This window comes from Aspergillus sydowii, assembly GCF_001890705.1.
Source record: "Aspergillus sydowii CBS 593.65 unplaced genomic scaffold ASPSYscaffold_1, whole genome shotgun sequence".
Taxonomy (NCBI): domain Eukaryota; kingdom Fungi; phylum Ascomycota; class Eurotiomycetes; order Eurotiales; family Aspergillaceae; genus Aspergillus; species Aspergillus sydowii.
Window position 1 is genome coordinate 1,774,445 of NW_024467859.1, and position 23,987 is coordinate 1,798,431.

The window sequence follows — 23,987 nt, forward strand, 5'->3', positions numbered from 1 at the left end:
GATTGTGCAGAAAAGGGAATAAATTTTTCGTTTAATAGAGTATAGGCTTTAAAGCCTAGGTCTTCATGATCGCATCCAAACTACTGGAGAAGAAAGCCGTCCGATTCTCTCATGTCTTTGGATCTCACTCCCTTTCGTGACTGCAGGTGTATACAGTCGTGCAGATATGTGCAATTCGACTGAATCCCATAAACTCCCCGTCCACTCCAGTAAGCATGAAACAGGACCATAAACGGAGAATACGCCCAAAAAACTCGTTTTACCGGTTGCTCTTAGCCACACGCTCAAGCTCGTCCTTCTTCTTGATGGCATAGGAGTTGGAGCTGCCCTTGGCAGCGTTGATAAGCTCCTCAGCAAGGCACTCAGCAATGCTCTTGATGTTGCGGAAAGAGGCCTCACGGGCACCGATGGTCAGGAGAGCGATGGACTGGTTGACACGGCGGAGAGGAGAGACATCGACAGCCTGGCGACGGACGGTACCAGCGGAACCGATACGGGTGCTATCTTCACGGGGACCGCAGTTGACAATGGCATCGACGGCGACCTGGAGGGGGTTCTGGTCGGTCATGATGTGGATCTGATTGAAGCAATGTCAGTCTTCTGAATCAAGTCTTTCCAATTCTCGCCTCATCGTTTTCTGGCAGGTACACATACGATCTCGAAAGCGTGAGCAACGATGCGGACAGCCATGAGCTTCTTTCCGTTGTTGCGGCCGTTCATCATGATGGAGTTGGTGAGACGCTCGATGATGGGGCACTGCGACTTGCGGAAGCGCTTGGCGGCATAGCGGCCAGCGGTGTGAGGGAGGTAGACCGGGGAGCGGATCTGGATGTAGTCGCTATAGGCAGATTGAAGGTCAGCGAGAGTTCACCCTCGATGTTGATAAAAAATCCTCCTCTGGCAATATTGCCCACCCCTTTACATTTCTCCAAACCGTTCCAACAACGCAACTGAACGCAATTCGACCGTATTTCGACCATTGGCAATGATTGTAAATCGCAAGGAGCAAGGGAACACCTACGTCAAGGAGATATCCCTGATCTCAACATCCTCGTAACTCCACTTGTTGAAGAGCTTCACGGTTCCCATCTCCGCGAGAGCATCCTTGGGCAGGGAGTTGTAGACCCCGGCGGGGATTTCGACCTCAACTTCACCGTGTTCAGACATTTTGGCTCCGTTGCACCTGTTGTCGAGGGACGGATTCGTGAGGGGTGTCGGACGGTGTCGGTGGTTGAAGCGATCGGTCGGCTGAAATGTGAAGTGACCAAGGCAAAATGGAGGTGCGCTTCGCTTAACACTGTGGGTGGGTTAGGGCAGGCCTTAGGGCGAATCATACATCTCCAGTCATGTGATATATGCCGCCAAAGGACTGGGCAGGGCTAGTCCGATTAGGGTTAGATTATTTTCCAGCCCAGCCTGTCTGGAGGAATCCAAAAGTCACAAAGTTTGGCTAGCTGTCTCCTCGGGTTGTCAGTGATTTTCCATCGTTACCTGACTCTATTGTGTAGGGAAAATGGGCTCTCTCTGTTATCGACTGTCATGTTCCCCACGGCATGTTAACGCTACTAACAATTCGACCATTATAGAGTGGATGAGTGATGATCCAGGCTACCTACTAATTTAGTCCTACCTTCGGCATTGGAATACCCATTACGGTGTGCATTGTCAACAACTCCAAGACGCTGGCCGCGGTCTAAAATACCAGAGCTAGTGCACGTATTTTATTTTATTTTATTTTTTCTCTGATAATGGTCGTTATTTTCCTCTGATAAAAATAGAAACTGGAACCATCTTTCCATATAGTCTCAGATGTTTACAGCATTTCAAGAATCTATACGGAGTATGGAGTAACCTCGACTCGAAGAATAATAGCCACCTCGAATGAAGAGCGTAAGGATAAGAGGATGTATACCTTGAACCCTGAATTATTCTGTACCCTTTTCTAGTAGTAAGACCAGCTAACTTTGACCGATTTTGCATTTATCTTTATTCTCATCAACTTGTCGAGAGCCTCTTTTAAGGCCCAATGTCTCACATCATTGTCTCGGAGGTGTGGCGGTGTTTTTCCGAGGCCGCTGTCATTGGCCCGTACTCCGGGAGAGGTGAGCCAGTGAGCCACTCCGGCAGGTGACGCTGTGGCTTTAGGCGCGGAGAAGAGACAACTCGTGCGATTCATTCAACCGACTCTTTCACGAATTCGCAAGCCTACACAGATTGGGGGAGTCTAGTTATTCATCCCTGGCGTCTCGAAGAAGTCGCTTAACGACCCTGCAATGAGGGTACCGGATCCCCGCGTACACTCCCATTAGAACCACAGCCCCTCGTTTACGTCCGCGATATCCTCGTGAGCATGTCGGAGGAGCACCCCCATCTCCAGTCCGCTCTGCGAGACCTGGACAAGGAATTTGAGGTATGTCTTATGGCTATAGCTAACATATTCCGGTGTCCCGCTTTTGTGTTTCCATTGCTAACTCAAGTTTCTAGGAGGGTGATATTACAGAGAAGGGGTAAGCAATCTTGCGCGGGACCATTGGATACTGTGTATAAGTGATGGGTGACGCAGAGGTGCTATAAATCTCCTGCGGGATTTGTCTATCACCATTACGTGCGAAGCAATATATCATGGGGAATCACTGAGCTAACTTCACCAAAAGTTATCAGAAACGCCGAACGGTCCTCCTCTCGCAGTTCCTTGGATCGAATGCCCTAGATTTCAGTGCGTATAGCGGCGCTGACTCTGCTCCATCGATGACCAGCTCTGTCAGGTCGCCGCCAGCCCTTCTCAGTATTCGACCACCCACTGCCGATTCGTCGGGCCCCTCTCACTCCTTCGCTAGTGGACATGATGGTGCACAAAATAACGGAGGTTACGGGCACGAACCAAGCTTTAGTGGCGATGGTCTGGCACCGTTTGAAGCTGGCGGCGGGCCAATGTTATCCCATCACGGTCGAATGCCCTCGGCTTCCTCATATGATTCCCTTTTCCTCCCGAAATCCCAGCCTCCCGTACAACAGGACTCGAGGACAGCAACCTTAATGAGCCAGAATTATGCTTTCAATCCGCCTGGTCCGAATGAACATTTTGATGAACAGGCAGCCTACGAGGCCGCAGCGTACGATATGGGGCCTCCAGGAGTGTCACGACAGTCAACTATGCTGGAATCACAACAAGGGTTCTTTGACGACTTTGCTGGGCAGCAACAGGAGGATTATAGAGACAGCTATGGCGGCGGATTTCACCGTTATTCTCAATCTGATGCATTCTCGCCGACCGCAAACATGGCACCGCCCCTGATTCCTGCCTCTGAACTTCCTCAAGGCGCTCTTATTGATCACCTACTGCCGCTCGAGCCTCGCGATATTCCTTTCGCTGTGCATGACCCGCATAACAAGAACATGCCAATGTCAAACTTTGACAATATTCCGACTGTACTCAGACACCGCGCTCGAACCAGTGGGAAGCAACCAGCCTACTGGGTTTTGGACCAGAAGGGCAAGGAAATCGCTTCTATAACATGGGAAAAACTTGCAAGCCGTGCGGAGAAAGTCGCGCAGGTTATTCGTGATAAAAGCAACCTTTACCGCGGAGATAGAGTCGCACTTATCTACCGTGATTCTGAGATTATTGAGTTTGCAGTCGCATTGCTTGGCTGTTTCATTGCCGGGGTTGTCGCCGTCCCTATCAATAGCCTCAACGACTATCAAAGTTTAAACCTCGTCCTCACTTCGACACAAGCGCATCTCGCATTGACGACAGAGAACAACCTTAAGAGCTTCCAAAGAGATATTACCACTCAAAAGCTTAATTGGCCGAGAGGAGTGGAATGGTGGAAGACAAACGAGTTCGGCAGTTATCATCCGAAAAAGAAGGATGATACTCCTCCCCTTATCGTTCCGGATTTGGCCTATATCGAATTCGCGCGTGCCCCTACAGGCGACCTTCGCGGCGTTGTTATGAGCCACCGAACGATCATGCATCAAATGGCCTGTCTAAGTGCAATGTTTGCAACTGTACCTTCCTCTTCGAGGCAGCCAACCCGTGGAGAAACAATCATCAGTTATCTCGACCCCAGACAGGGTATCGGTATGATCTTGGGTGTGCTTCTCACAGCGTACGGTGGCCATACAACTGTATGGCTCGAAGACCGCGCGGTTGAGACGCCGGGTCTTTACGCTCATCTGGTTACCAAATACAGGGCGACAGTCATGGCTGCAGACTACCCCGGGTTGAAGATAACTGCCTACAATTACCAACAAGATCCAATGGCTACGCGACACTTCAAGAAAAATTCCGAGCCCAATTTTGCTAGCGTCAAACTTTGTCTGATAGATACCCTTACCGTCGACCCTGAGTTCCACGAGATTCTTGCGGATAGATGGCTGAGGCCAATGAGGAATCCGAGAGCACGCGAGATTGTCGCGCCAATGCTTTGCTTGCCTGAGCATGGTGGCATGGTGATCAGTGTAAGAGACTGGCTCGGAGGTGAAGAGCGTATGGGCTGTCCTTTGACGCATGAAATGGACCCTATGGAGAACCACGAGGAAAAGAAAGAAGCAACAAATTCGGACAAGGCCGAGAAAAGTGGCTTTGGTAGTAGCTTGCTAGGCGGCGGCTCATCTGCTCCAACCCAAGAACAGCAGGGGACGACTGAGCTTGGGGAAGCACTCCTCGATAAAGAAGCTTTGAAGAACAACGAGGTGGTGGTGTTAGCCATTGGCGACGATGCTAGAAAGTTTGCGGGAACTATGCCCAATGCTGTTCGTGTCGGAGCCTTCGGATATCCCATTCCTGATGCAACTTTATCTATAGTCGATCCGGAAACTAATCTACTGTGCACACCGAATGTTGTCGGTGAAATCTGGGTTGATTCGCCTTCTCTTTCCGGTGGATTCTGGGCGCTACCGAAGCACACAGAAGCCATCTTCCACGCACGCCCTTATAAGTTTGAGGATTCTAATCCGACACCTATTCTCGTTGAACCGGAATTCCTTAGAACTGGTCTCCTCGGTTGTGTAATTGAAGGCAAGATCTTTGTGCTAGGACTCTATGAAGACCGAATCCGACAAAAAGTGGAATGGGTTGAAGATGGGCAGCCGACTGCGGAACATCGCTACTTTTTCGTTCAACATTTGGTCGTTAGCACTTTGAAGAATATCCCCAAGATTCACGACTGCACGGCCTTCGATGTGTTTGTCAACGAAGAGCACCTTCCAATTGTCGTACTAGAGTCTTATGCGGCATCAACGGCGCCTACGACATCTGGAGGTCCACCGAGACAGTTGGACTCTGCCCTTCTTGAGTCTCTCGCGGAAAGATGTATGGAGGTTTTGTACCAGGAGCATCACCTGAGGGTCTACTGTGTCATGCTTACCGCGCCAAACACCCTTCCTAGGGTTATCAAGAACGGAAGGCAGGAAATTGGCAACATGCTGTGTCGCAAAGATTTTGATGCCGGAACTTTGCCATGCGTCCACGTCAAATTCGGCGTTGGACGGTCAGTGATGAACCTTCCCATTGGCATTGACCCCGTTGGAGGAATCTGGTCGCCTATGGCCTTGGAAGCCAGGCAAACCATGTTAGAGGTACCAGAGAAGCAATACTCCGGAGTGGATTATCGTGATGTCGTTATGGATGATCGTACCTCCACGCCTCTCAATAATTTCAATTCCATTGTTGACCTTCTCCAATGGCGGGTATCGCGTCAATCAGAGGAACTAGCTTACTGTTCCATCGATGGTCGGGGTAAGGAAGGAAAGGGTATAACCTGGAAGAAGTTTGATCTCAAAGTCGCGGCCGTGGCGATCTACCTGCGCAACAAAGTCAAACTCCGCCCTGGTGACCATGTTATTCTGATGTATACACACTCGGAAGAGTACGTTTACGCCGTTCATGCTTGCTTCTGCTTGGGCGTGGTTGTGATACCCATTGCACCCATCGATCAGAACCGTCTCTCCGAAGACGCTCCTGCGTTCCTCCATGTTGTCGCCGATTTCCACGTCAAGGCAATCATTGTCAACAGCGATGTTGACCACGTGATGCGGCAGAAGCTTGTTTCTCAACATATCAAGCAGTCTGCGCAGGTGCTCCGGATAGGCGTGCCCGCCATATACAATACCGCCAAGCCCTCGAAGCAATCTCATGGATGTAAGGATCTTGGGCTTACGATGAAAGAGATGTGGCTACAGGGGAACCAACCAGCTATGATTTGGTCATACTGGACTCCAGACCAGCGAAGAGTTTCAGTGTCTATCGGTCATGATACGATCCTTGGCATGTGCAAGGTGCAAAAGGAGACATGCCAGATGACCAGCTCTCGGCCAGTATTGGGAAGTGTGAGGAGTACTCTGGGTCTCGGGTTTCTACATACCTGCTTGATGGGTATTTATGTTGGTAAGTATTTTTGCGCGTTGCTCCTGCAATGTAAACTAACTTGATTTAGGAGCACCAACGTACCTGGTCTCGCCGGTTGATTTCGCGCAGAACCCAATGACGCTATTCCTTGCTCTCTCCCGATACAAGGTCAAGGATACATACGCCACTAGTCAGATGCTGGACTATGCTATCAGCGCGATGCCCGGCAAAGGTTTCCGCCTCGAAGAACTCAAAAACCTGATGATTTCTGCGGAAGGTCGACCACGTGTTGATATCTGTAAGATAAACCCAAGGATTTCTGTGTTGACAACATTCTAATTACTTTTTTCTGCAGACCAAAAAGTTCGCCTGCACTTTGCTGGAGCCAACCTGGACCGGACAGCGATCAACATAGTATATTCCCATGTTCTCAACCCGATGGTGGTCACCAGATCTTACATGTGTATTGAGCCCGTCGAGGTGTGGCTAGATCTCCGCGCCTTGCGTCGTGGGTTCGTCCTCCCAGTCGACCCTGATACGGACCCAACGGCCCTCGCCTTGCAGGATTCTGGCATGGTGCCTGTAAACACACAAATCGCAATTGTCAACCCAGAGACCTCCACCCTCTCGCAGGTCGGTGAATACGGAGAGATCTGGCTCCAGTCAGATGCTTGCGCCAAGTCATTCTATGGCTCGAAGCAAGATTTCGACCTAGAGCGCTTCGACGGCCGTATTGAGGATGGAGACCCTAATGTATCTTTTGTGCGGACGGGTGACTTGGGCTTCCTCCACACCGTTACAAGACCAATTGGACCTGGTGGACAGCCGGTTGAGATGCAGGTACTTTTCGTACTCGGAGGAATTGGAGAGACCTTCGAGGTTAACGGATTGAATCACTTCCCCATGGATATCGAAAATTCTGTAGAGAAGTGTCACCGCAACATTGTGACTGGAGGATGGTAAGTGATACTGAGCGCATATACTTCAGGTCTGTTCTTTTCTGATTGACTTTATAGTGCTGTGTTCCAAGCAGGCGGAATGATCGTCGTCGTGGTTGAAGTGACGCGAAAGGCGTACCTAGCGTCTCTCGTCCCCGTCATTGTGAATGCTATCCTTAATGAGCACCAAGTCGTGGCCGACATAGTAGCATTTGTCTCTTACGGAGACTTCCCTCGCTCTAGACTCGGCGAGAAACAGCGTGGCAAGGTGCTTGCCTCCTGGGTGACCAGGAAATTGCGAACAATTGCGCAGTTTAGCATCCGTGAGATAGAAGGAGACAACTTCGGACCAGCTCCCCAGCATCGCTTCAGCAAGAGCTCCAAAGCTGGTAGCATTATGGGCCACAGCGCTCGACGGTCTACACTTGTACCGGATGATCCTCCACCGCGCTCTCCGGCTATGGCCACGGCCCCTCCGCTGATTGAAAGCCCGGCTGAGCCGTCCTTGACGCTAGTCAACAGCACCGCGCCGACCATTCCTGAAGTGCCGCAAATCTCAGAGCCTCCCTCAGTCGCACCACCTGCACCACCGGTGCAGGCGGAAATTCCTTACGATAGCAACGGAACTCCATACCTGCCGAACTTTGAGGGTCCCCAAGCTCCTCAGGGCGAAATTCCTCAAATCCAAATTCCTCAAGGTCAGGGACAGGGACATAGGAGAGACTTCAGCTTCGACTTTGGGGACTTTGGACAGTCGACCGCTACTCCCTCGCAGCAGACTGTACCTACCGCAACGGAGACTCTACCCTACCGTCCCGGCACGGGACACCAACAGCCTCCAAGCAGCGGCGGAAACGCGGGCGTCGAATTTCCACAGCGAAGTGATTCATACCAAGCTAGACCCAGCGGCCCATCAGACGATACTGCGGATTGGCCACAGGAAGCGCTGATCTATCAGTCTACCTTCGACACAGACGGACAGGGAGGCCGCAAGGACTTCCTATAATATACTTGACTGGAGATATGAGTTGGGTACTTCTGACTACATCTCGTTGTTTCTGCCCCGTACCCGTTCCGTTCTAGCTCCCCAATTGCATAGCCTTGACGAACGCCTTCACATTTCTTTACTTCACTCTACTTACATTACCCCCCGTGCATTAGCCCAACTTGCCTGATTCAAAATTTGATCACTCCGCATTACTATTCCCTATTCCCCCTGTCTGTACATACATACCCGTCCACAAACATCTTCATATACATACACACCTCGTTAGTTATCTAGGACCGACGTAGCGGGTCGTGTCAATGTAGTAGCGGTCTCCATGCATAATTTACTCGTCGCCTTGGACTCGGGGACGGAGATCCTTCAAGTATTACCTACTCCTACTGCTACTCCTAGTATGTGGAAATGCAAAATAATAATACCACTTGCTCATTAACCAAACTACCAGTATATAGGTTGAAGTTCCCAGCTTTCGCAGTCTTTTAATCTTTCTTTCGCTCGAGGATCTATAATCTCAACCCTGCCATTGAACCCAAGGCCACGGAGAGTTTGGATCATATCATTAAGGAGCGAGACCAGTTTTTCGTGCTGGTTTTCGAAAGGAGCGCGGATGAGAACCGTGGTATCGGATGGCGAAGGGGTATGGCCTTCAGTGGCACGGCTACAGAGGAAGACCTTGTCCCAACTGAGATTGTACTGGACGAGGCGGCTGGTGGCAATGTCGACCGCGGCTTCTTCGAGCTCCGAATTGATGGTAGCTCCGGCACAGTCGGTCATTACAGGTCCTGGAGGCAGAGTCCCTGGTCCTCCGATCCTGTGATAATCGGGGTTGTCAATCGGGAAGGTTGCAGAATACTCTTCGAGTAGAGAATCGCTCATGTTGTCTGTTTGTGATGATGGCAGGCCATGGACGGAATTGCTGATTGGGGTTTGAAGTTGAGGAGACGATAGTTATTAGGAGAGTGGCAAGAGGCGCCTTTCTAAGCATCAGCACATGGTAAAGTTGACTACTTCACTACATTGGAGAGTGTCTGGTTCGGATTGGGCTTCCGCCCAAGCACCCGTCCAGTGAAATGCAGTTTGTAGATGTAAGTTTTGCGATGGTCCATGGTCGAGTTGCTTAATCAAATAGTTTGTGACTTAGCACGTGGCGAGACAATGAAGGCGGTCCTACATACTCCAGTGCCTTGAGACATGAAGACCCGGTCTTACGATGCACACTACAATGGATAAAGAGAGGTCCCAGTCAGGAAACCAGGGCGCGGGTTCTTTCTGTTCTGGGAAGGACTTGGCATGGATTGCTCTCTGAACCCGCCCCAACCCATCTCAACCCACGAGATCAAAGGACGAAGAGATCGAAGAGACCTGAAGAATAAAACGAGACCCCATGGCCTGTTGTCTCACTAAACAGTCAAATCAGCTCTAACCCCCGACGAAGCTCTGGCGGTCTGCAGGTAAGATGATATCACATCCGCAGTTCGTCTCCAATAGTTCGCCGCCTGTATAAGCAATACGAGAAACATGGCTTTTTCTTCATGACCTGTTCAACAGCGAATACGAGTGCCACTTCTCTTCTAGTCGTGGACGGCTGCCTTGGTTGTGGCTATATAAATGGCCTGGCAGAGCTTCAACCAGCCTACTAACTATCCAGCCTCCAAGCAAAGAATCTATTCCCTCAAGTCAAGTCAAGTCAAGTCAATCATTTCATTCTGAGCATATAATATCCACCAACCAATATGCACCTCACCGCCATAACAGCAACATTATCCCTCCTCACCCTCGCCGCTGCGGAAAGTATCTGCTCTCCCGGCTCTGTCGGCGTCGGCATCGCACCGAGCACCGCAACCGATACATACTCTATAATCGCTGACAGCAACTGCGGGATTGTCGACTCCCGCCTCGGACACGGCGAGCTCTGCGGTGTGTACAACAATGGGTCGGAGGTTACTTGTGTGGACCCAACCACCGTAACCGGTGTTACTGCTTCGGGGGCGGAGTATGGGGATTGTGTCTCGGTTAGTGATCAGGTTTGTCATCAGCAGCCTGGGTATAGAATTCTGTGGTGCTGTGGGGTTTAGACTTGAATGAACGTGGTGGTGGTGGTTTGATGTTGAGGGACTTATTGAAATGGTGTGCTTGAGAATGTGCAAGTGGGGGTGTAGCTCCAGTGTCGTAAAATGGTTATCAAACTACTTGAATGGATGCCTGCTTGTACGGAAGATTAATGTATCTGTCAATGTGGTATATTGTTCATGAATATACTTTTGTCTTACTCTTGACTAACGCTACCCCAAACAAAAACAAGAAAAGGAGAAGAAAAAAGAAGCAGCCAAATAATTAGTCGTTAAAACCGAAGCCATATACTAAGCTCTTACTGACTGGCTGCCTTTTGCGTGAGGGCTTCCAGGTCTACTTTGGGCTTGGCAGCCGGTGCGCCGTTGGTGGCCTCAGCCACGGTTGCTCCGGCATTGTTGGAACCAGAGAGGAGTTCCAGGGCTTGGATGTCCTCATTGGTAAGAGTGTTGGAGCGCATAGGGCGGAATGGAGCAGGGGATCCAGCCCCGCTGGTGAGGAACTGTAACGGGAAAAGTTAGTTGCTTTGCTCTATTAACCATACATGGACCGCGGACTTACGGAGCTGGCAGCGCTGAGGAGAGCAATCAAACTGGCCTGGACAACATCCTGGTGGATACCAACACCCCACACTTGCTGCTTGCTACCGGCAGCACTGCAGTGGATGTACGTGGCGGCCTTGACATCGCGACCCTTTCCGGTGGACTGGCCGATAGAGTGTTCCTTGTAGTCGACGACATCGAGATCGATGCCCAGGGTAGCGAGGGCGTTGGCGAGGGAGGACAGAGCACCGTTTCCGACACCGGTAATGGCGTGCTGGAGGCCATCGATCTCGATGATACCGGTGAAGCGACGCTTGAGGTTCTTTGTGTTGAGCGCCTTTCCGGGCTCTGGGGGCGCGGGCGACTGCGAACGATCCGTTGTGATGTTGTAGTCGACCAGGTTGAAGCGCGGGTTGGACTTGAGGTGGTACGCCTCCTCGAAGAGGGAGACGATTTCGGTGGGCCGCAGCTCGCGGCTGACTTCTTCTGTGCGCTTCTGGACGATCTTGCTGAATTCGACCTGGAGTGCGCGCGGGAGATCCAGCTCCAGAGTGCGCAGGATGACCCAGGCGGCGCCTCCCTTGCCGCTTTGGGAGTTGACGCGGATGACGGCCTCGTATGTTCGTCCGATATCCTGCGGGTCCAGAGGGAGGTATGGGATTTGCCATTCGTTATCGTCGGTTGCACCTCCGTCTTCGCGGATCTTGAAACCCTTCTTGATGGCGTCCTGGTGGCTACCACTGAAGGCGCAGACAACCAGCTGACCACCGTAGGGCCATCGCTCGTTGACGGGGATTTTGTTGCTCTCTTCCACAACCTTGATGACGGCATTGATATCTGAGAAGTCGACCTTGGGCGACACACCTTGCGTGTAGAGGTTCAGGGCGAGAGTGACGAGATCAACGTTACCGGTCCGTTCTCCATTACCAAACAGCGTACCCTCGACTCGCTGAGCACCGGCCATCTGAGCCAGCTCGGCGGCAGCAATAGCACAGCCACGATCGTTGTGAGGATGGACCGAGACCACATACTTTTGGCGCTCTGTGACACTACGGCAGAAGAACTCGATCTGATCGGCGAAAATATTGGGGGTGGCCATCTCGACTGTGGCGGGAAGGTTGAAGATGATGGGCACTTCCTCAGTAGGCTCCCACGCAGCCTTGACAGCCTCGCAAACTTCCGCAGCGAATTCCGGCTCGGTATCGGAGAAGGTTTCGGGGGAGAACTCAAACTGCCATTCAGTGCCTGCCATCGAAGGGTCGTCTTTCGTGATGGAGCGTGCGAATTTCGTGCAGCGGACGGCCATTTCCAAACTCTTTTGCTTGTCCATGTTGAACACAATCCGTCGGAAGCATGGACTCGTTGCGAGGTAGATGTGTAGGATTGCCTTCTTCGCGCCCCTGAGGGAGTCAACCGTGCGGCGGATCAGGTCCTCACGGCAGGGTGAGAGAACTTGGAGCCAGACATCGTCAGGCGTCAAGCCGGGCGTCTCGACGAGGCTCCGTGTGAAGTCGAAATCGATTTGGGATGCGGAAGGGAAGGAGACCTCGATTTCCTTGTAGCCGATCTCGACAAGCATCTTGAAGAAGCGAAGTTTTTGTTCGCCATCCTGGATACGCATTAGCGGAATATCTATAATTATGACGATTTCCATACCATAGGATCAGGCAGACTCTGGTTGCCATCTCGCAGGTCGGTGGCCAGCCACCGCGGCGGCTTGTCGATAACCTTATCGGGCCATTGGCGGTTGGGGAGGTTCAGAGGCTTAAACGGCCTGTACTTCTTGGAGGGATCTTTGAGCCTGTTCGGGGTTAATTAGTTCTGAGGTCTCGTATAAAACCGTGGGTAGACGACGCATTCCGGGATGACAGGGGTAAGACAGGAACGGACATACATAGGCATGATCGATGATGGTATAAGGGTGAACCCAGTAAGTGGGGTGACCGCGGGGAGGATAAGGGATTCTGTCTTTGCAGAAGAGCTGGAAGAAAAGAAAAGAATAGGGAGTCAAAGGGCGAGATGACAGCAAATTAAAGCCAGCAATTGAGACTGGATTTCAAAAAAGTCGTGAGTCACTCGTCAATTGTCGAAACATTTGATTTTTTCAGCGCTGCCGATGGCGGGGGATGAACTCTGGATGCATGATTTCATTTGCGGGGCGACTTTTCCTCTCTGCTTTCAAAGTTGTATCTGCACCTTACCACGCGGATTTTAATTCTGGGAAAAAACGATCCAATTGGCCTTGACAATATCATGCTTTGCAAAAACTAATATCACATTATACGAGTCCTAGACACGTACCTGGTCGCCACCCCTGCGTGCCTCACCATGCCTCTGGACTGAGTCACTCATATCGAGAGGCCGATCCCGGAGCCAAGAGCGCCTTTTAGACCGCACGATCCCCGAGAATAACCGACCGAAACCGGGCCTTCATCTCGGTCCATACTCATCGCCCTCTTAGTCGATCCAGCTACACAGCGTGGGTGGTTTGCAGTTGAGAGCTTCATATTTCTGGGTCATCGATTGGAAACATAATAAATTGACTCCAAAAAGGAGCCCTATGTCGAGATTCCAAACCGGAAAGAGACCAATGGTAGCGTGGTCGGAGGGAAGCTTACTACAGCAAGCCAACCGCATCGAAGAGCTCGAAGAGCAGGAGCTGCAGAATACCTTCAAAGACCTTAACAACCCTGGAAAGCCAAGTGGAAAGCTTACTTTGAAGTTAGCTGTAGCCCTAATACAGCCCTAACTATCGTGGTCCCAAGTCCATCGCAAGCTACCTTGCACCTCATATGCACGAATAGTTTGCGAAATGTTCATGACAAGGTCACATGGCTATGGGCTCACTTGATAGATAGCCAAATCCTCCATTCCTTCTACATAAGCGCAGTCATCCGCAGCTCAACACCCCCAAACCCGGTGACACTATCCCCATCAAACACTCCTTCAAACGTCACAAACCCAATATACGTCGCACCACCCTCACCATGCGCACCCTCAACAGCAAACTCCTGGTCCCCAACAATACTCTTAACAACCAGTTCTCCTCTCCCTTCAACCCCTACTTTCCACTCCTGCGGGTACTGTAACCCTGTCCGCGGCGACGTCCAAACCGCATCTCCAGTACCCACCTCAAACAAATCCACAGCAATAAGCTGATGCCAGCTCTGCCCACGCGAGCGGAGATTGCTACTGCGCGATATGAACGGCGGGTCATAGCTATCGACCAGCGGTGCCCAGAGGATCAGGTCGCTATTGTCGAAGTAGAGATTGAAGAACGTGGAATTGCCGTGTCGGAGCTCTGCGGCGCCCCAGACCCGGTCGTACCATGTCAGTGAAGCGGAGGGGTTGATGTCGACTCTTTCGGGAGTGGTGTTGCTGGAGTTATTATTGGGGGATGGGAAGAGTATGCGCCCTGAGCTCTTGCTTGCGGGAAATGCCCAGTTGTACATTGTGTCGTTTACATAGTTGTATGCGCCGGTGCCGCAGTAATAGAAAGCAGGGGATGTTGCATGGATTGTAACATCGAAACGAACATACTCTGTGCTACTGCGGAGCTTCATGTTTAGATTATCTGGGGGAAGGCCGGAGAATTCATATTCTTGAGTGGTGAAATTGAACCGTTCAAGGTTTGTGTTTGAAAAGGAGGCTGGACGGAAGTAGGCATTGCGTTTGAGCGTGGTGAGGTCGAGGACGGAGGCCCCATATGCAGAGACAGACTGAGAAGCGACTAGTCCCGAGGCGAGAAAATATTGAGAGCCATTGGATGCTGTGAGGAAGGAGGAGGCCCAGAAACCGGATATGGGGGCTTTGGCGTAGGGCAGAGTTTGGGAAGCAGAGATGTCGTAGAGTACCGGAATTCGGGGCTGCATTCAGATCAGTCAAAGAAGAGTTTCATCGGAGGAACAGCTGAGGGTGATTGTACGTCTACGATTGCTTGAGTATCATCGGGGACGAAGCTGTAACCCAAGGATTGGGCGATACACAGAAGCAGGCACCAAAGTGTCAGATCCATGGTGAAGAGCAGCTACGGGAAAAGACGAAGAGTTGGAAATTAAGTAGCCGGACCGCAGTAAAAAGAAGTAGCGGTATTTAAGTCATTTAAGACACGGGGTAACAGTGTCTTCAATGCTTGCTTCCTCGCAAATCCATCTATAGGCAGTGTCTGCGTCAAACAGGAACGGGTATGTATATGCCAACGGGTGTTACCCTACCAGAATTCAGTGTCCAATACCTAAAGATAGTTTCGCGATGCATGTCAGACGCATCGTGCCCCTATGTTGTACGGCTATTGTAGTACAATTTCGGGAGATCGATTGCAAGCGGTCTTCTACATAAGACCCTCAGCTAATACTATTATTCTATATAATGTTCCGCATACTGCTACCCCGAGGGCGAGTGAGGCCTGATTATTGACTGCTGAGATGCTAAACGACTCTGTCCCGAGGGACAAACTATAGGGCTTTTTTCTCTTTGGTACTTTGAAATACCTACAAGGGTAATCAATATCACCATTCGACCAGAAAAACACGAGTGCTTAGTTGGCTAGATGCCAAAAGTCGGAGCGGCTGGCGACAATCTCGAGCCATACACATTACTATCGAAATTAGGCCACCAATAGCCTTAATGTAACTCACAAGATAAGTGGTCAACCCTAACTCAGATGATCACCCATGCAGCTCTCCTAGTCTATAAGCACAAAACCTCAGTGGCATCTCCTGATGAGCTCTTTGACATCTGGGGTGTTTTTTTTTTTAATAGCCTCTGGGGAGTGTCCTGTATACCCTGATTTGACGAAAGGCGCAAGACCTTGTAGTTTCCATTAAGTAGCCTCGGCCTTTTCTTAGCTCGTCCAGCCTCGGCGCTTAATACGTGCTCGACTTTTTCCCGAAAATGCCCTCATTTGGTTTCCGCGTGATCTCCTCAATGCTTCCAATGGGGATGTATAGCGTTTCGGAGAGCAGGGTTAATAGTGCAGGTGGTTGGAATAGATACAGTCATGCCTTGATGGTCGCTAAAGCTTGATGCCGTTGATTATTGTAAGTAGTCGCGAAGAACTAGCATTCGCTCAAAGTAGAATGTCATGAACAGAGAAACTGGTATATTTTGGGCTTGTTCTATGGTATATGGTGGGATGTACAGTCAATTATTTCTTTCCCTTCCCCTTTCCTTTCCCCTTCCCTTGCTTCTTATCCTTGCCGGCGTTCGGGTCCTCGCGTTGCGACTTGCTCTTCTTCCTTCCAAGTCCCTCTTGTTGTCGCATCCGCGCGTCATCCAACCGCTTCTTATCCTTGTTGCTCAGCTTCACCTTATCCTTTTTCGCAGGTCCATTCAGCTCTGTTGCGCCATTCTTCTTCGCAACTCGCTTCTCTTGCTCTGTCTCAAACCACGTCCGCTTAGGTCGAGACTTGATCTCCGCCTCGTGCTTGATCAGGTTCTCACCCTTGGTCACCTGCATCTCCGCCTGGGCCAGCTGCTTCTCTAGTTTCTCTTCCTCCAGTACCTCATCGATCTCCTCTTCCATATCCGCTGCTTTCGCGGCCCAATCATCAGCAACAGCAGGTTCAACAACACGGCTGACGATCTTGGCGCCTTGTGCCTTTCCAGCCTTGACTACCGCCTTGATGACCTTGCGGTCTGGCTCTGCGGCGATGGTGCATGCGCGACCGGAACGGCCGGCACGGGCTGTTCGACCAACACGGTGGACGTAGATTTCATGGCTCTGTGGGGCTTCATAGTTGATGACTGTTTCGACACCCTTTATATCGAGACCACGAGAGGCCAGATCGGTGGCGAGGAGGAAATCCGCAGTTCCGTCTCGGAAGCTCTCAACGCTCTTGATACGCTGTGAAGAAGTTAGTCAAACGTTTATGCTAGTATATGTTAAATAGACGACATACCTGTTCTTGACTCATGCTACCATGAAGCTCGGCAGCCTTGAGCCCCAGCAATCCGAACACAATTCGCACCCGGTGAGCCTCTTTCTTCTGTCTGAAGAAAACAATCACACGACCGGTGTAGACCTGCTTGCACAGGTGGACGAGGTAGCCGAGGCGCTTGTCCTCGCGACCCGGCCGTAAACGCACGAATTCCTGGACAAGTGTCAAGGCGGTATTCTTCTTCGAGTCAACCATCAACCGGACAGGTCGATTCAAACCGACGCGGATCAGTTTGTCGACGGAGTCGGTCATGGTGGCGGAGAAGAGCATTGTCTGGCGGGACTTGGGGATTGTAGTCAGGATCTCGTTCAGCTCGTCTGCGAAACCGTCTTCGAGCATACGATCGGCTTCATCAAGAACCAGGATCTCGAGAGTATCGACAGTGAAGCTTGCTGAGTTGCGCATGTGGTCGATGAAACGACCGGGTGTGGCGATGATGACGTCCGGGCGCTTCTTGAGGATGTTTTCTTGCTCGCGGAGACTGAAACCTCCGACAAGTTGACAGAATGTGATGTCGGTGTATGTAGCGAGTTTTGTAGCGACGTTGTAACATTGCACAGCCAGTTCACGAGTAGGCATGAGAATGGCAACGCGGCTAGTAGGAACCTTTCGGGGTCGGAAGAGAAGACGCTCAAGGATAGGGACAACGAAGGCGGCCGTCTTTCCTGAACCGGTCACGGCACTACCGACGATATCTTTGCCTAATAAGGCGACGGGGATCGTCTTCTGTTGAATGGGTGTGGGGTTCGTAAAGTTGACTGCTGCTAGTCCACGAAGAATAGGTCGGGAGAGGTTGAATTCCTGGAAAGATCTCTTAATTCCATCATCTTTTGAGATTTCGTTCGTCTGCTCTTCTGGTGCGAAGAACGCTTTGCGTTTTGCCTCTTCCTCGGCGTCAACGTCGCTTTCAGCGTCCGACTCACCACCCGACATGTCATCCGGATGTTGAACTGGTGTGGCAACAGAGTCGTTATCAGATGCGGCATCGTCGTCGTCGTCATCATCCCCGCTGCCTTCTCCATCCTCGTCCTCACTCTCTTCATCGGAACCTTCATTCCCCTCCGCTTCCGACTCCTCTGCCCCATCAGCACCCATACCAAACCCGTCTGTAGCAAGTAGCTCATCATCTTCGAAGTCAACAGACATAGCTTCATCATCTTCGTCTTCTTCTTCTTGCCCCTCGGAGCTGTCGTCTTGCTTCTTCCCCTTTTGCTTCTCCTTTTCGGCCTTCTTCTCCCTTTTCTCCCTCCTCCTTGAGATAATATCGTCAATGTCAATAGCCTTTTTATCTCCCTTCTTCTCATTATCATCCCCATTCGCACCCCACCCGTCAAAGCCCTCCACAACCTCATTTGTCACACCGCCGACATCAAACTCGAAATCGGAATCCAGAGCGCCGTCGTCCTCGTCAGCATTTCTCTCTTCCACCTCTTCCTCGTCCCCATCTTCAGAATTATCTTCTTGCACAGCTGGCTTTTGCGAACCCTTCTTCCCTTTCTGTTGCTGTTGCTGCTGCTGCTTCTTCACCTTCTTATTCGTGCTTTTAGAAGCCGCGCCCTCAGCGCCCTCTCTTTTGCGCTTTTTCGACGACGACAAGGCTCCGTCATCTTTTTCTTCAGCTTCAACAGCATCAAACCGATCATTCTCGTCGTCCGATAACGTCAAAACGAAATCGTCGTCTTTCGCGGCCGCCCGCTTTTTCGTGATGGGCGCCATTTCGATGGGAGGACCAGTGTCGGTGGTCTCGTAGGATAAGATTCCGTTGACCGGTAATTGAGCTAAGGTAATATATTCAGGCTTCAGGAAAGCCTTTTTTATCTTCCTATCACCTGGTTTGGTTCCTGTGTACTGCGGCAGAAAATATCCTAGTTGGAAAAAAAAAGTTTCAAATGTAAGGCGGTATGGGAGATAATCTGGGCAGAAAACGGCCGCCTTTTGGGAGTCCCCGTCGGTGCGGAAGGCTTGATTTGATTTGATTTGCTGATACAACTTCAAGTTCCATCCGCCATTTGGACTACGTACTAGGTACACCTTGCACCTTACTTCTGTCAACATTTCGACGGGGTATTTCCTAGGTAAGAGGGGAGAAAATAACGCTTTTATTCTGGAGTTAAAACACAAATGTCCTGCGGAAGGCTTATTCAATGTCCTCCTCTGCGACTTCTCTTCATTAATATGCTCCGCCGATTTCCGTCCACTTTCCAAATCTCACTTCCACCGTCGGTACACCTCTGAAATCACTTGGATACCCCATTTCGGAACTACAAGCTGATTGCCTGGCGCTTGTTTTTGAATTGCTATGGATCCAATCTTACTGCGTTAACTTCTCCGATAGTGCGCACGAGGTAGGCAACATTGACCCTGGTTATTTTAGGGGATCACCCTCCAGAATGATAGGCTGGAGAACTCACAAATAGCCATTCTTGACCCGAATACCCCGGAGCAAACCCTGCTCTTCAAACCCTGCATATTCCCTGAGCCAATTTTTCACATTGGTGTGATCGGTGATTTCCTTCTGGTCCACGTAACATAGAGTGAAAATTAGCCGAGCCAATTTGCGTCTGCCACCGCCGTAATAACCGGAACGATCCTCACGCTTCGCCTCAAAACGGTACCCTGGCTTCGGCACGTAAGTGGGATCGCAAACTTCAAGCAGCTTGTCCAGAAGACATCTGCCAATGCCTAGCCTCTTGTGGCCATCTTTGACGTACACCTCCAATTCCGCTGTAAACTGGTGTGCGAGGTGATGGCGGTCAAATTCTCGTGCGAGTGCATATCCAAGAATCTTCTCAGTATCGGTGGATGCGCTACGACGATCAATGGCGACGATAAACGGCAGGTTAGCGTTGCGGGTATCTTCAACGCGCTGGCGGACCTCATCCTCATCAAGATCCTCGGTATTCGGGCTGTCGATCGAATATCCGGCATACCAGTTGTAAATCTCCCTGAGTTGAGGAACATCTTTGGGTTCAACAGGTCGAAGATAGATGTTTGCCACCGGGCTGGTTGGGGTGCGCGGAGGCTGGAGTTGTTGAGCCTCAAATTGACGCTTGCGTTCCAGCTGCTTCCGGAGCTCCTGTTCCTCGAGTGCTTTTTTGTTCTGCAAGACGATATTACAGCAATATCCAGCGGCTGATTCGTGAGCATAACTCCATGATTCTTTATCATCAGGATCCAGATGAACATCATGGTTGCGCATGTCTAACATAAACATGGAGATCTGGCCATCAGCATGTGCCGTACCATTGAAGAAAGCTTGGTGAAAAATATCCACAGTCCTTGCGCACTCGATGGTATTCTCTAGCCAGTTTTGGAACCGTTCATGGTAAAGTTTCACATCATAGATGGCCGCGGGACAGTACTCCCAATCCAGAATCTTAGGATCACTCCAACGTGTCTTAACTGCTTTTTTCCCTGTGATCAGATGGATAGGTTGAGGCGCAAACTCGCGACGGGGACTCTGAAGCTTAACTAGGACGTCTTTTTGCTTCGCGCTTGGCATGGGAGAAAGCATGATCTTTTCATCCTTGTCGTCTGGGACAATTGGATAGGCTGTGGCGCTCTTTCTGTACAATTCCTGGCACAATCTCAATTGAGATTCCATGTCGCGTTTGAGATCTTCTGGGTCTGCATCTTCTGGAATTTCTGTTGAAAGCATCTGTGAATGTCCAGGAAAGTAACTAGAATCGAGTATGCCTTCCTGGGGAACCGTGCGGATATCCGTTATCGCTCTATACTCTTTCGAATGAAGCTGGGTCCCAGGGCCATCCCTGCACCTGGAAAGCATTTCTGCGCCTGGTGGCGGATCATTAGAGCGTCTGTGGGCATTCACCACTATCTGCTTTCGCAGTTGCGCCAGCTCATTCGCCTCCTCCTCATGCTGATTAGTACGATGGTTTTCCTTCTGCGTGCTAGGTGTGGGCGTCGGCGTCGGCGTCGGCGTGTGCTGGTCAGCCCAGTTGTCGTTAGCGAGACTGACACCTTTGTGCAAGTTGCTGGTAGGTGTTACTGGAGCATCCAAGTATTGTCTATCATTCGTGGCATGGGAACCATTTTGTTTTCCGATCTCTTGAAACGGCTCTGGTTTGGGGCGCCGGGGCCAGCGAGAGTTTTGGGCGCTATTGGGTCTCCAGGTGCCTCGAGCTTGTTTGTTGTTGTCTCTGCGCCTGTCGCGATTGGGGATCACAACCTCATCTGATCCGTCACTTTGTGTCATTTTCACGGCCGTGTCCTGGGAATCTTCTGCCATGTGTTAGCTCCTAGTACACTTCCTCGAAAGATTAAATGCATACCAAGTGAAAAGACAGTTCTCAGATTCGAGGGTTTGCGCGGCGCGGACGTCGAGGTAGAAGACGAAGACTTGCGGACGCTGTCTGTTGGGTAAGAGGGGCGAGGTGTTGGAGGGGGGCGAACTCGTGGGATGAGTTTTTCGGCCTTTGGCTGATTTTTATCAGCGTTCCGGGTCCCAATAATGCGTGCTCTCAATGCGATCTCTTCACTTGTTAGAGGAATACATGGAGGGGGCCCGAACCTCTGTGGAGCGCTGCCGAGATGAGGTGAAGAAGATGAGGAAGGAGCGCGAGTCTTTGGGAAGCCTAGGTGGTTGCTGAAGGGGGGTTGAGGGGGTTTCTTCTCTCCCGCGGCCGGCCTCTCAATGTTTCCAGAGGGATGCTTCAGGCACTCGACTTCTGTTTTCTTCTGGGACTGTGACAAATGTGACTCTTTCTCAGGTGTGGGCATTCCGTTTGCCTCTGCATCTACCCGACGTGCATCTGAGTTGTAATGAAGGAGCTTGTCTTGGAAGGCTTCTTTGATAACAGTGGCAGCCTTAATGGCTTGGTTTTTCGGTGTAGACCTATATGTTTGAGAAGAATACTCGTTGGTGACGAGGTGCTCTTTAGCAAACCTAATCTTGTCGCAGAGACCTGGGCTATCACAGCCTATATTGTCTCCCGGTGTTAATTCACCATGACCAACCATAATGACCTGGAACGCTTTCTGTCAGTACCCAGTAGCAAGATAGCATCACTGGGTCAACCATACCTTGGTATCTGCAGTGAAAAGAAAACTGCTATATTTTTGGTGGGAAGGAATGGAGAAGTAAAACTGCACATTAGACCATGGAATACAGAGTAAAAAGAGAGAATCTCAAGAGGATTCAACTCACTTAAAAGAATGCTAGGACAGGCGAATACTAGCAGCGAAAAATAATTGTGGATGAGACCAAAATATCTCCTCAAATAGGCTGCAAGAGAGTGTCAGATATCTTTCTACTGTGTGGAGTGAAGTGAAACCTAATGGCGAGCGGGATACCTATTTGAGTCAAACCTGGAGGTAACCTTACTACTAATCAAAGGACAGAAATTTGAGCGACACATTAAATAATATGATAACCTGGTCTAGAAAAGCCTCTAAGGTTTGATTGCTTTACTTTTTTGTGGTTGTAGACGGTGCTATTGGGGAGCTTGATCTCGTCTACCACTGCCATGGAACAAATACATTTACATCTACCCTCCACAACCACCGCCAAGAACATATTTCGAGCCGACATACCCTGTCAATATGCTGTCCATATTGAGAAAAGCAAGACTGAAGGATAAGGAGATGCGCATCCTGATGCTGTACGTCCATTTTCGCCTCGAAACCCTGACCAGTCGGCTTACAAGCAGCAGAGGTCTCGACAATGCGGGCAAGACGACCATCGTTAAACAGATTATGAACGAAGATGTCACAACAGTAAGCCCGACGCTGGGCTTTATAATCAAAACAATAGATTTTGACGGGTAAATCTCAAATATCGTTCTATGCAAACCAAAAGCTAATTGTGTTGCAGGTACAGGTTAAATATCTGTAAGGACCGTGGCATTGGATGTTAGTGCCCACCCGCTAACAATTTGCCCAGGGGACGTCGGAGGCCAGAAAACATTACGCTCATACTGGAAAAATTATTTCGAAAAGACAGATACTCTAGTCTGGGTCGTGGATGCCACCGATCGATTACGAGTCGACGACTGTCGTGATGAACTGGCAGGACTTCTGCTTGAAGAGGTACGGATATGGCCGCCCGGAAAAGTTTTGTCCGGATGTGTGCACCAAGCTTACCACGACTGAGCAGCGTTTGATGGGCGCAAGCCTTTTGGTTTTTCTCAACAAAACTGATGTAGAGGGGTGTATGACTCAGGATGAAGTGAGGCAGGTAAGTTGATGTTTTTTATATCTCTGTGTTCTGGAATCGTGTCTCCTTTTCTAACCTGTGTTATAGAACCTCCGCCTAGATTCGATCAAGACTCATAAATGGACCATACTGCCTTGCAGCGCCATGACAGGAGTGAATCTGCGCGAGGGTCTCAACTGGGTTGTGCAAGATGCCAAGGACAGGTTATTCCTCTACTGAGCATGGTTTTCTATCGCGATTCCCAGACTTCTCTCATCAGTAGTGGGCAAATTTACTTGTATGAAACATATATAATGAAGCTATGACTATTGGCAGGAAGAGAAACAAGAAATATTGGATTTCCGTTCAGTGTGAAGACCTTACCTGGGCTTTTGACGGATAGAAAAGAAAGTCTAAATAAACAATTTCTTTACTGAAAATCGAAAATAGAACCACCCCGGTAGTGATGCTTGGTTGGTCTCTAGTAAAAAGGTAGGAATCCCATGATCTTTCGCTCTTTCCACAACAGTACCTTAGTTTTCCAGCTTTAATTTCGTCCTCGCGATTGCTAGCTTCCGTGGAATATATTTCCAGCTACAGGGTCTTCTTATTCCAGAATGGTTAACCTCCTGTGCCAATAATAATGATCGTGGTCATCTCGGCTACTGAAGTTCCTGCGGTCTCGGCGGGGATGTTCATTTGGGATCCATGGGTCCAAGTCACCGCCAAACAGGCCTCGATGATGATTAACTCGATCGGGAGAGGAACAGCGGAGAATCTGGCGTGGAATGCCAGCGCTTCCCTTTGTTAGGCGCGAATCATAATAATTCTTGATAATCGATATCCTCCAGAGAGGATTGTCGTCATCGTGGAAATCTCGCTCTCAGTTTCGGCAGAGGCAAGCCGCGATTGTGTACCTAACTAACTCCACCGCATCAGCCGAGGCGGCAACGTAAACAGTCTACCCCGAGTAGAAAGATCAAAAC

The 23,987-nt window shown here is 50.3% G+C and overlaps 10 protein-coding genes across 10 annotated transcripts; 3 read left to right on the top strand and 7 right to left on the bottom strand.

The window, feature by feature from the left end:
* Positions 1-84: 84 nt before the first annotated feature.
* ASPSYDRAFT_38562 (40S ribosomal protein uS7) lies at positions 85-1,243 on the bottom strand. The gene is made up of 3 exons (XM_040845741.1): positions 1,022-1,243; positions 655-838; positions 85-577 (listed from the first exon to the last, which is right to left on the bottom strand). Exons 1-3 carry the CDS (start codon positions 1,165-1,167, stop codon positions 260-262), a joined length of 648 nt encoding a protein of 215 aa, XP_040707702.1. The 5' UTR covers positions 1,168-1,243; the 3' UTR covers positions 85-259.
* Positions 1,244-2,197: 954 nt separating this feature from the next.
* ASPSYDRAFT_38565 (putative AMP binding domain protein) lies at positions 2,198-8,571 on the top strand. The gene is made up of 6 exons (XM_040845742.1): positions 2,198-2,410; positions 2,485-2,507; positions 2,655-6,391; positions 6,441-6,650; positions 6,708-7,311; positions 7,369-8,571. Exons 1-6 carry the CDS (start codon positions 2,351-2,353, stop codon positions 8,294-8,296), a joined length of 5,562 nt encoding a protein of 1,853 aa, XP_040707703.1. The 5' UTR covers positions 2,198-2,350; the 3' UTR covers positions 8,297-8,571.
* Positions 8,572-8,734: 163 nt separating this feature from the next.
* On the bottom strand, positions 8,735-9,172 carry ASPSYDRAFT_83938 (uncharacterized protein; the record flags this gene model as incomplete). Its single annotated transcript, XM_040851282.1, has 1 exon — positions 8,735-9,172. One exon carries the CDS (start codon positions 9,170-9,172, stop codon positions 8,735-8,737), a length of 438 nt encoding a protein of 145 aa, XP_040707704.1.
* Positions 9,173-9,601: 429 nt separating this feature from the next.
* ASPSYDRAFT_275428 (uncharacterized protein) lies at positions 9,602-10,636 on the top strand. Its single transcript, XM_040844407.1, has one exon. The coding sequence runs from the start codon at positions 10,030-10,032 to the stop codon at positions 10,369-10,371; it is 342 nt and encodes a 113-aa protein (XP_040707705.1). The 5' UTR covers positions 9,602-10,029; the 3' UTR covers positions 10,372-10,636.
* A 28-nt stretch (positions 10,637-10,664) lies between these two features.
* Positions 10,665-12,810, bottom strand: ASPSYDRAFT_25940 (2-isopropylmalate synthase; the record flags this gene model as incomplete). Its single annotated transcript, XM_040844221.1, has 4 exons — positions 10,665-10,868; positions 10,928-12,517; positions 12,565-12,709; positions 12,803-12,810. 4 exons carry the CDS (start codon positions 12,808-12,810, stop codon positions 10,665-10,667), a joined length of 1,947 nt encoding a protein of 648 aa, XP_040707706.1.
* A 974-nt stretch (positions 12,811-13,784) lies between these two features.
* On the bottom strand, positions 13,785-14,923 carry ASPSYDRAFT_25941 (uncharacterized protein; the record flags this gene model as incomplete). Its single annotated transcript, XM_040844222.1, has 2 exons — positions 13,785-14,774; positions 14,834-14,923. The coding sequence occupies 2 exons, from the start codon at positions 14,921-14,923 to the stop codon at positions 13,785-13,787; spliced, it is 1,080 nt and encodes a 359-aa protein (XP_040707707.1).
* Positions 14,924-16,054: 1,131 nt separating this feature from the next.
* On the bottom strand, positions 16,055-18,563 carry drs1 (putative ATP-dependent RNA helicase DRS1; the record flags this gene model as incomplete). Its single annotated transcript, XM_040840982.1, has 2 exons — positions 16,055-16,753; positions 16,809-18,563. The coding sequence occupies 2 exons, from the start codon at positions 18,561-18,563 to the stop codon at positions 16,055-16,057; spliced, it is 2,454 nt and encodes an 817-aa protein (XP_040707708.1).
* A 703-nt stretch (positions 18,564-19,266) lies between these two features.
* Positions 19,267-20,637, bottom strand: ASPSYDRAFT_124767 (GNAT family N-acetyltransferase; the record flags this gene model as incomplete). Its single annotated transcript, XM_040840443.1, has 1 exon — positions 19,267-20,637. A coding segment is annotated over one exon (1,371 nt), but the record flags the coding sequence as incomplete, so codon positions are not given.
* Positions 20,638-21,076: 439 nt separating this feature from the next.
* On the bottom strand, positions 21,077-22,118 carry ASPSYDRAFT_277748 (uncharacterized protein). Its single transcript, XM_040844437.1, has 3 exons — positions 21,379-22,118; positions 21,140-21,287; positions 21,077-21,089 (listed from the first exon to the last, which is right to left on the bottom strand). The coding sequence occupies exons 1-2, from the start codon at positions 21,825-21,827 to the stop codon at positions 21,158-21,160; spliced, it is 579 nt and encodes a 192-aa protein (XP_040707710.1). The 5' UTR covers positions 21,828-22,118; the 3' UTR covers positions 21,077-21,089; positions 21,140-21,157.
* Positions 22,119-22,409: 291 nt separating this feature from the next.
* ASPSYDRAFT_53522 (ADP-ribosylation factor-like protein 2) lies at positions 22,410-23,241 on the top strand (the record flags this gene model as incomplete). The annotated part of the gene is made up of 6 exons (XM_040848703.1): positions 22,410-22,468; positions 22,520-22,630; positions 22,681-22,697; positions 22,750-22,895; positions 22,963-23,043; positions 23,110-23,241. The coding sequence occupies 6 exons, from the start codon at positions 22,410-22,412 to the stop codon at positions 23,239-23,241; spliced, it is 546 nt and encodes a 181-aa protein (XP_040707711.1).
* Positions 23,242-23,987: the final 746 nt, after the last annotated feature.

Bases quoted from the DNA above. Each gene is read 5' to 3' on its own strand.
- ASPSYDRAFT_38562 (XM_040845741.1), bottom strand. From the start codon at position 1,167: ATGTCTGAACACGGTGAAGTTGAGGTCGAAATCCCCGCCGGGGTCTAC. The intron at 839-1,021 runs GTAGGTGTTCCC...ATCTGCCTATAG, and splicing joins ATCAGGGATATCTCCTTGAC to CGACTACATCCAGATCCGCT. The intron at 578-654 runs GTATGTGTACCT...TGCTTCAATCAG, and splicing joins TTGCTCACGCTTTCGAGATC to ATCCACATCATGACCGACCA.
- ASPSYDRAFT_275428 (XM_040844407.1), top strand. From the start codon at position 10,030: ATGCACCTCACCGCCATAACAGCAACATTATCCCTCCTCACCCTCGCC.
- ASPSYDRAFT_277748 (XM_040844437.1), bottom strand. From the start codon at position 21,827: ATGGTTGGTCATGGTGAATTAACACCGGGAGACAATATAGGCTGTGAT. The intron at 21,288-21,378 runs GTTCGGGCCCCC...GATAAAAATCAG, and splicing joins CTCGGCAGCGCTCCACAGAG to CCAAAGGCCGAAAAACTCAT.
- ASPSYDRAFT_38565 (XM_040845742.1), top strand. From the start codon at position 2,351: ATGTCGGAGGAGCACCCCCATCTCCAGTCCGCTCTGCGAGACCTGGAC. The intron at 2,411-2,484 runs GTATGTCTTATG...TCAAGTTTCTAG, and splicing joins ACCTGGACAAGGAATTTGAG to GAGGGTGATATTACAGAGAA. The intron at 2,508-2,654 runs GTAAGCAATCTT...CTTCACCAAAAG, and splicing joins GGTGATATTACAGAGAAGGG to TTATCAGAAACGCCGAACGG.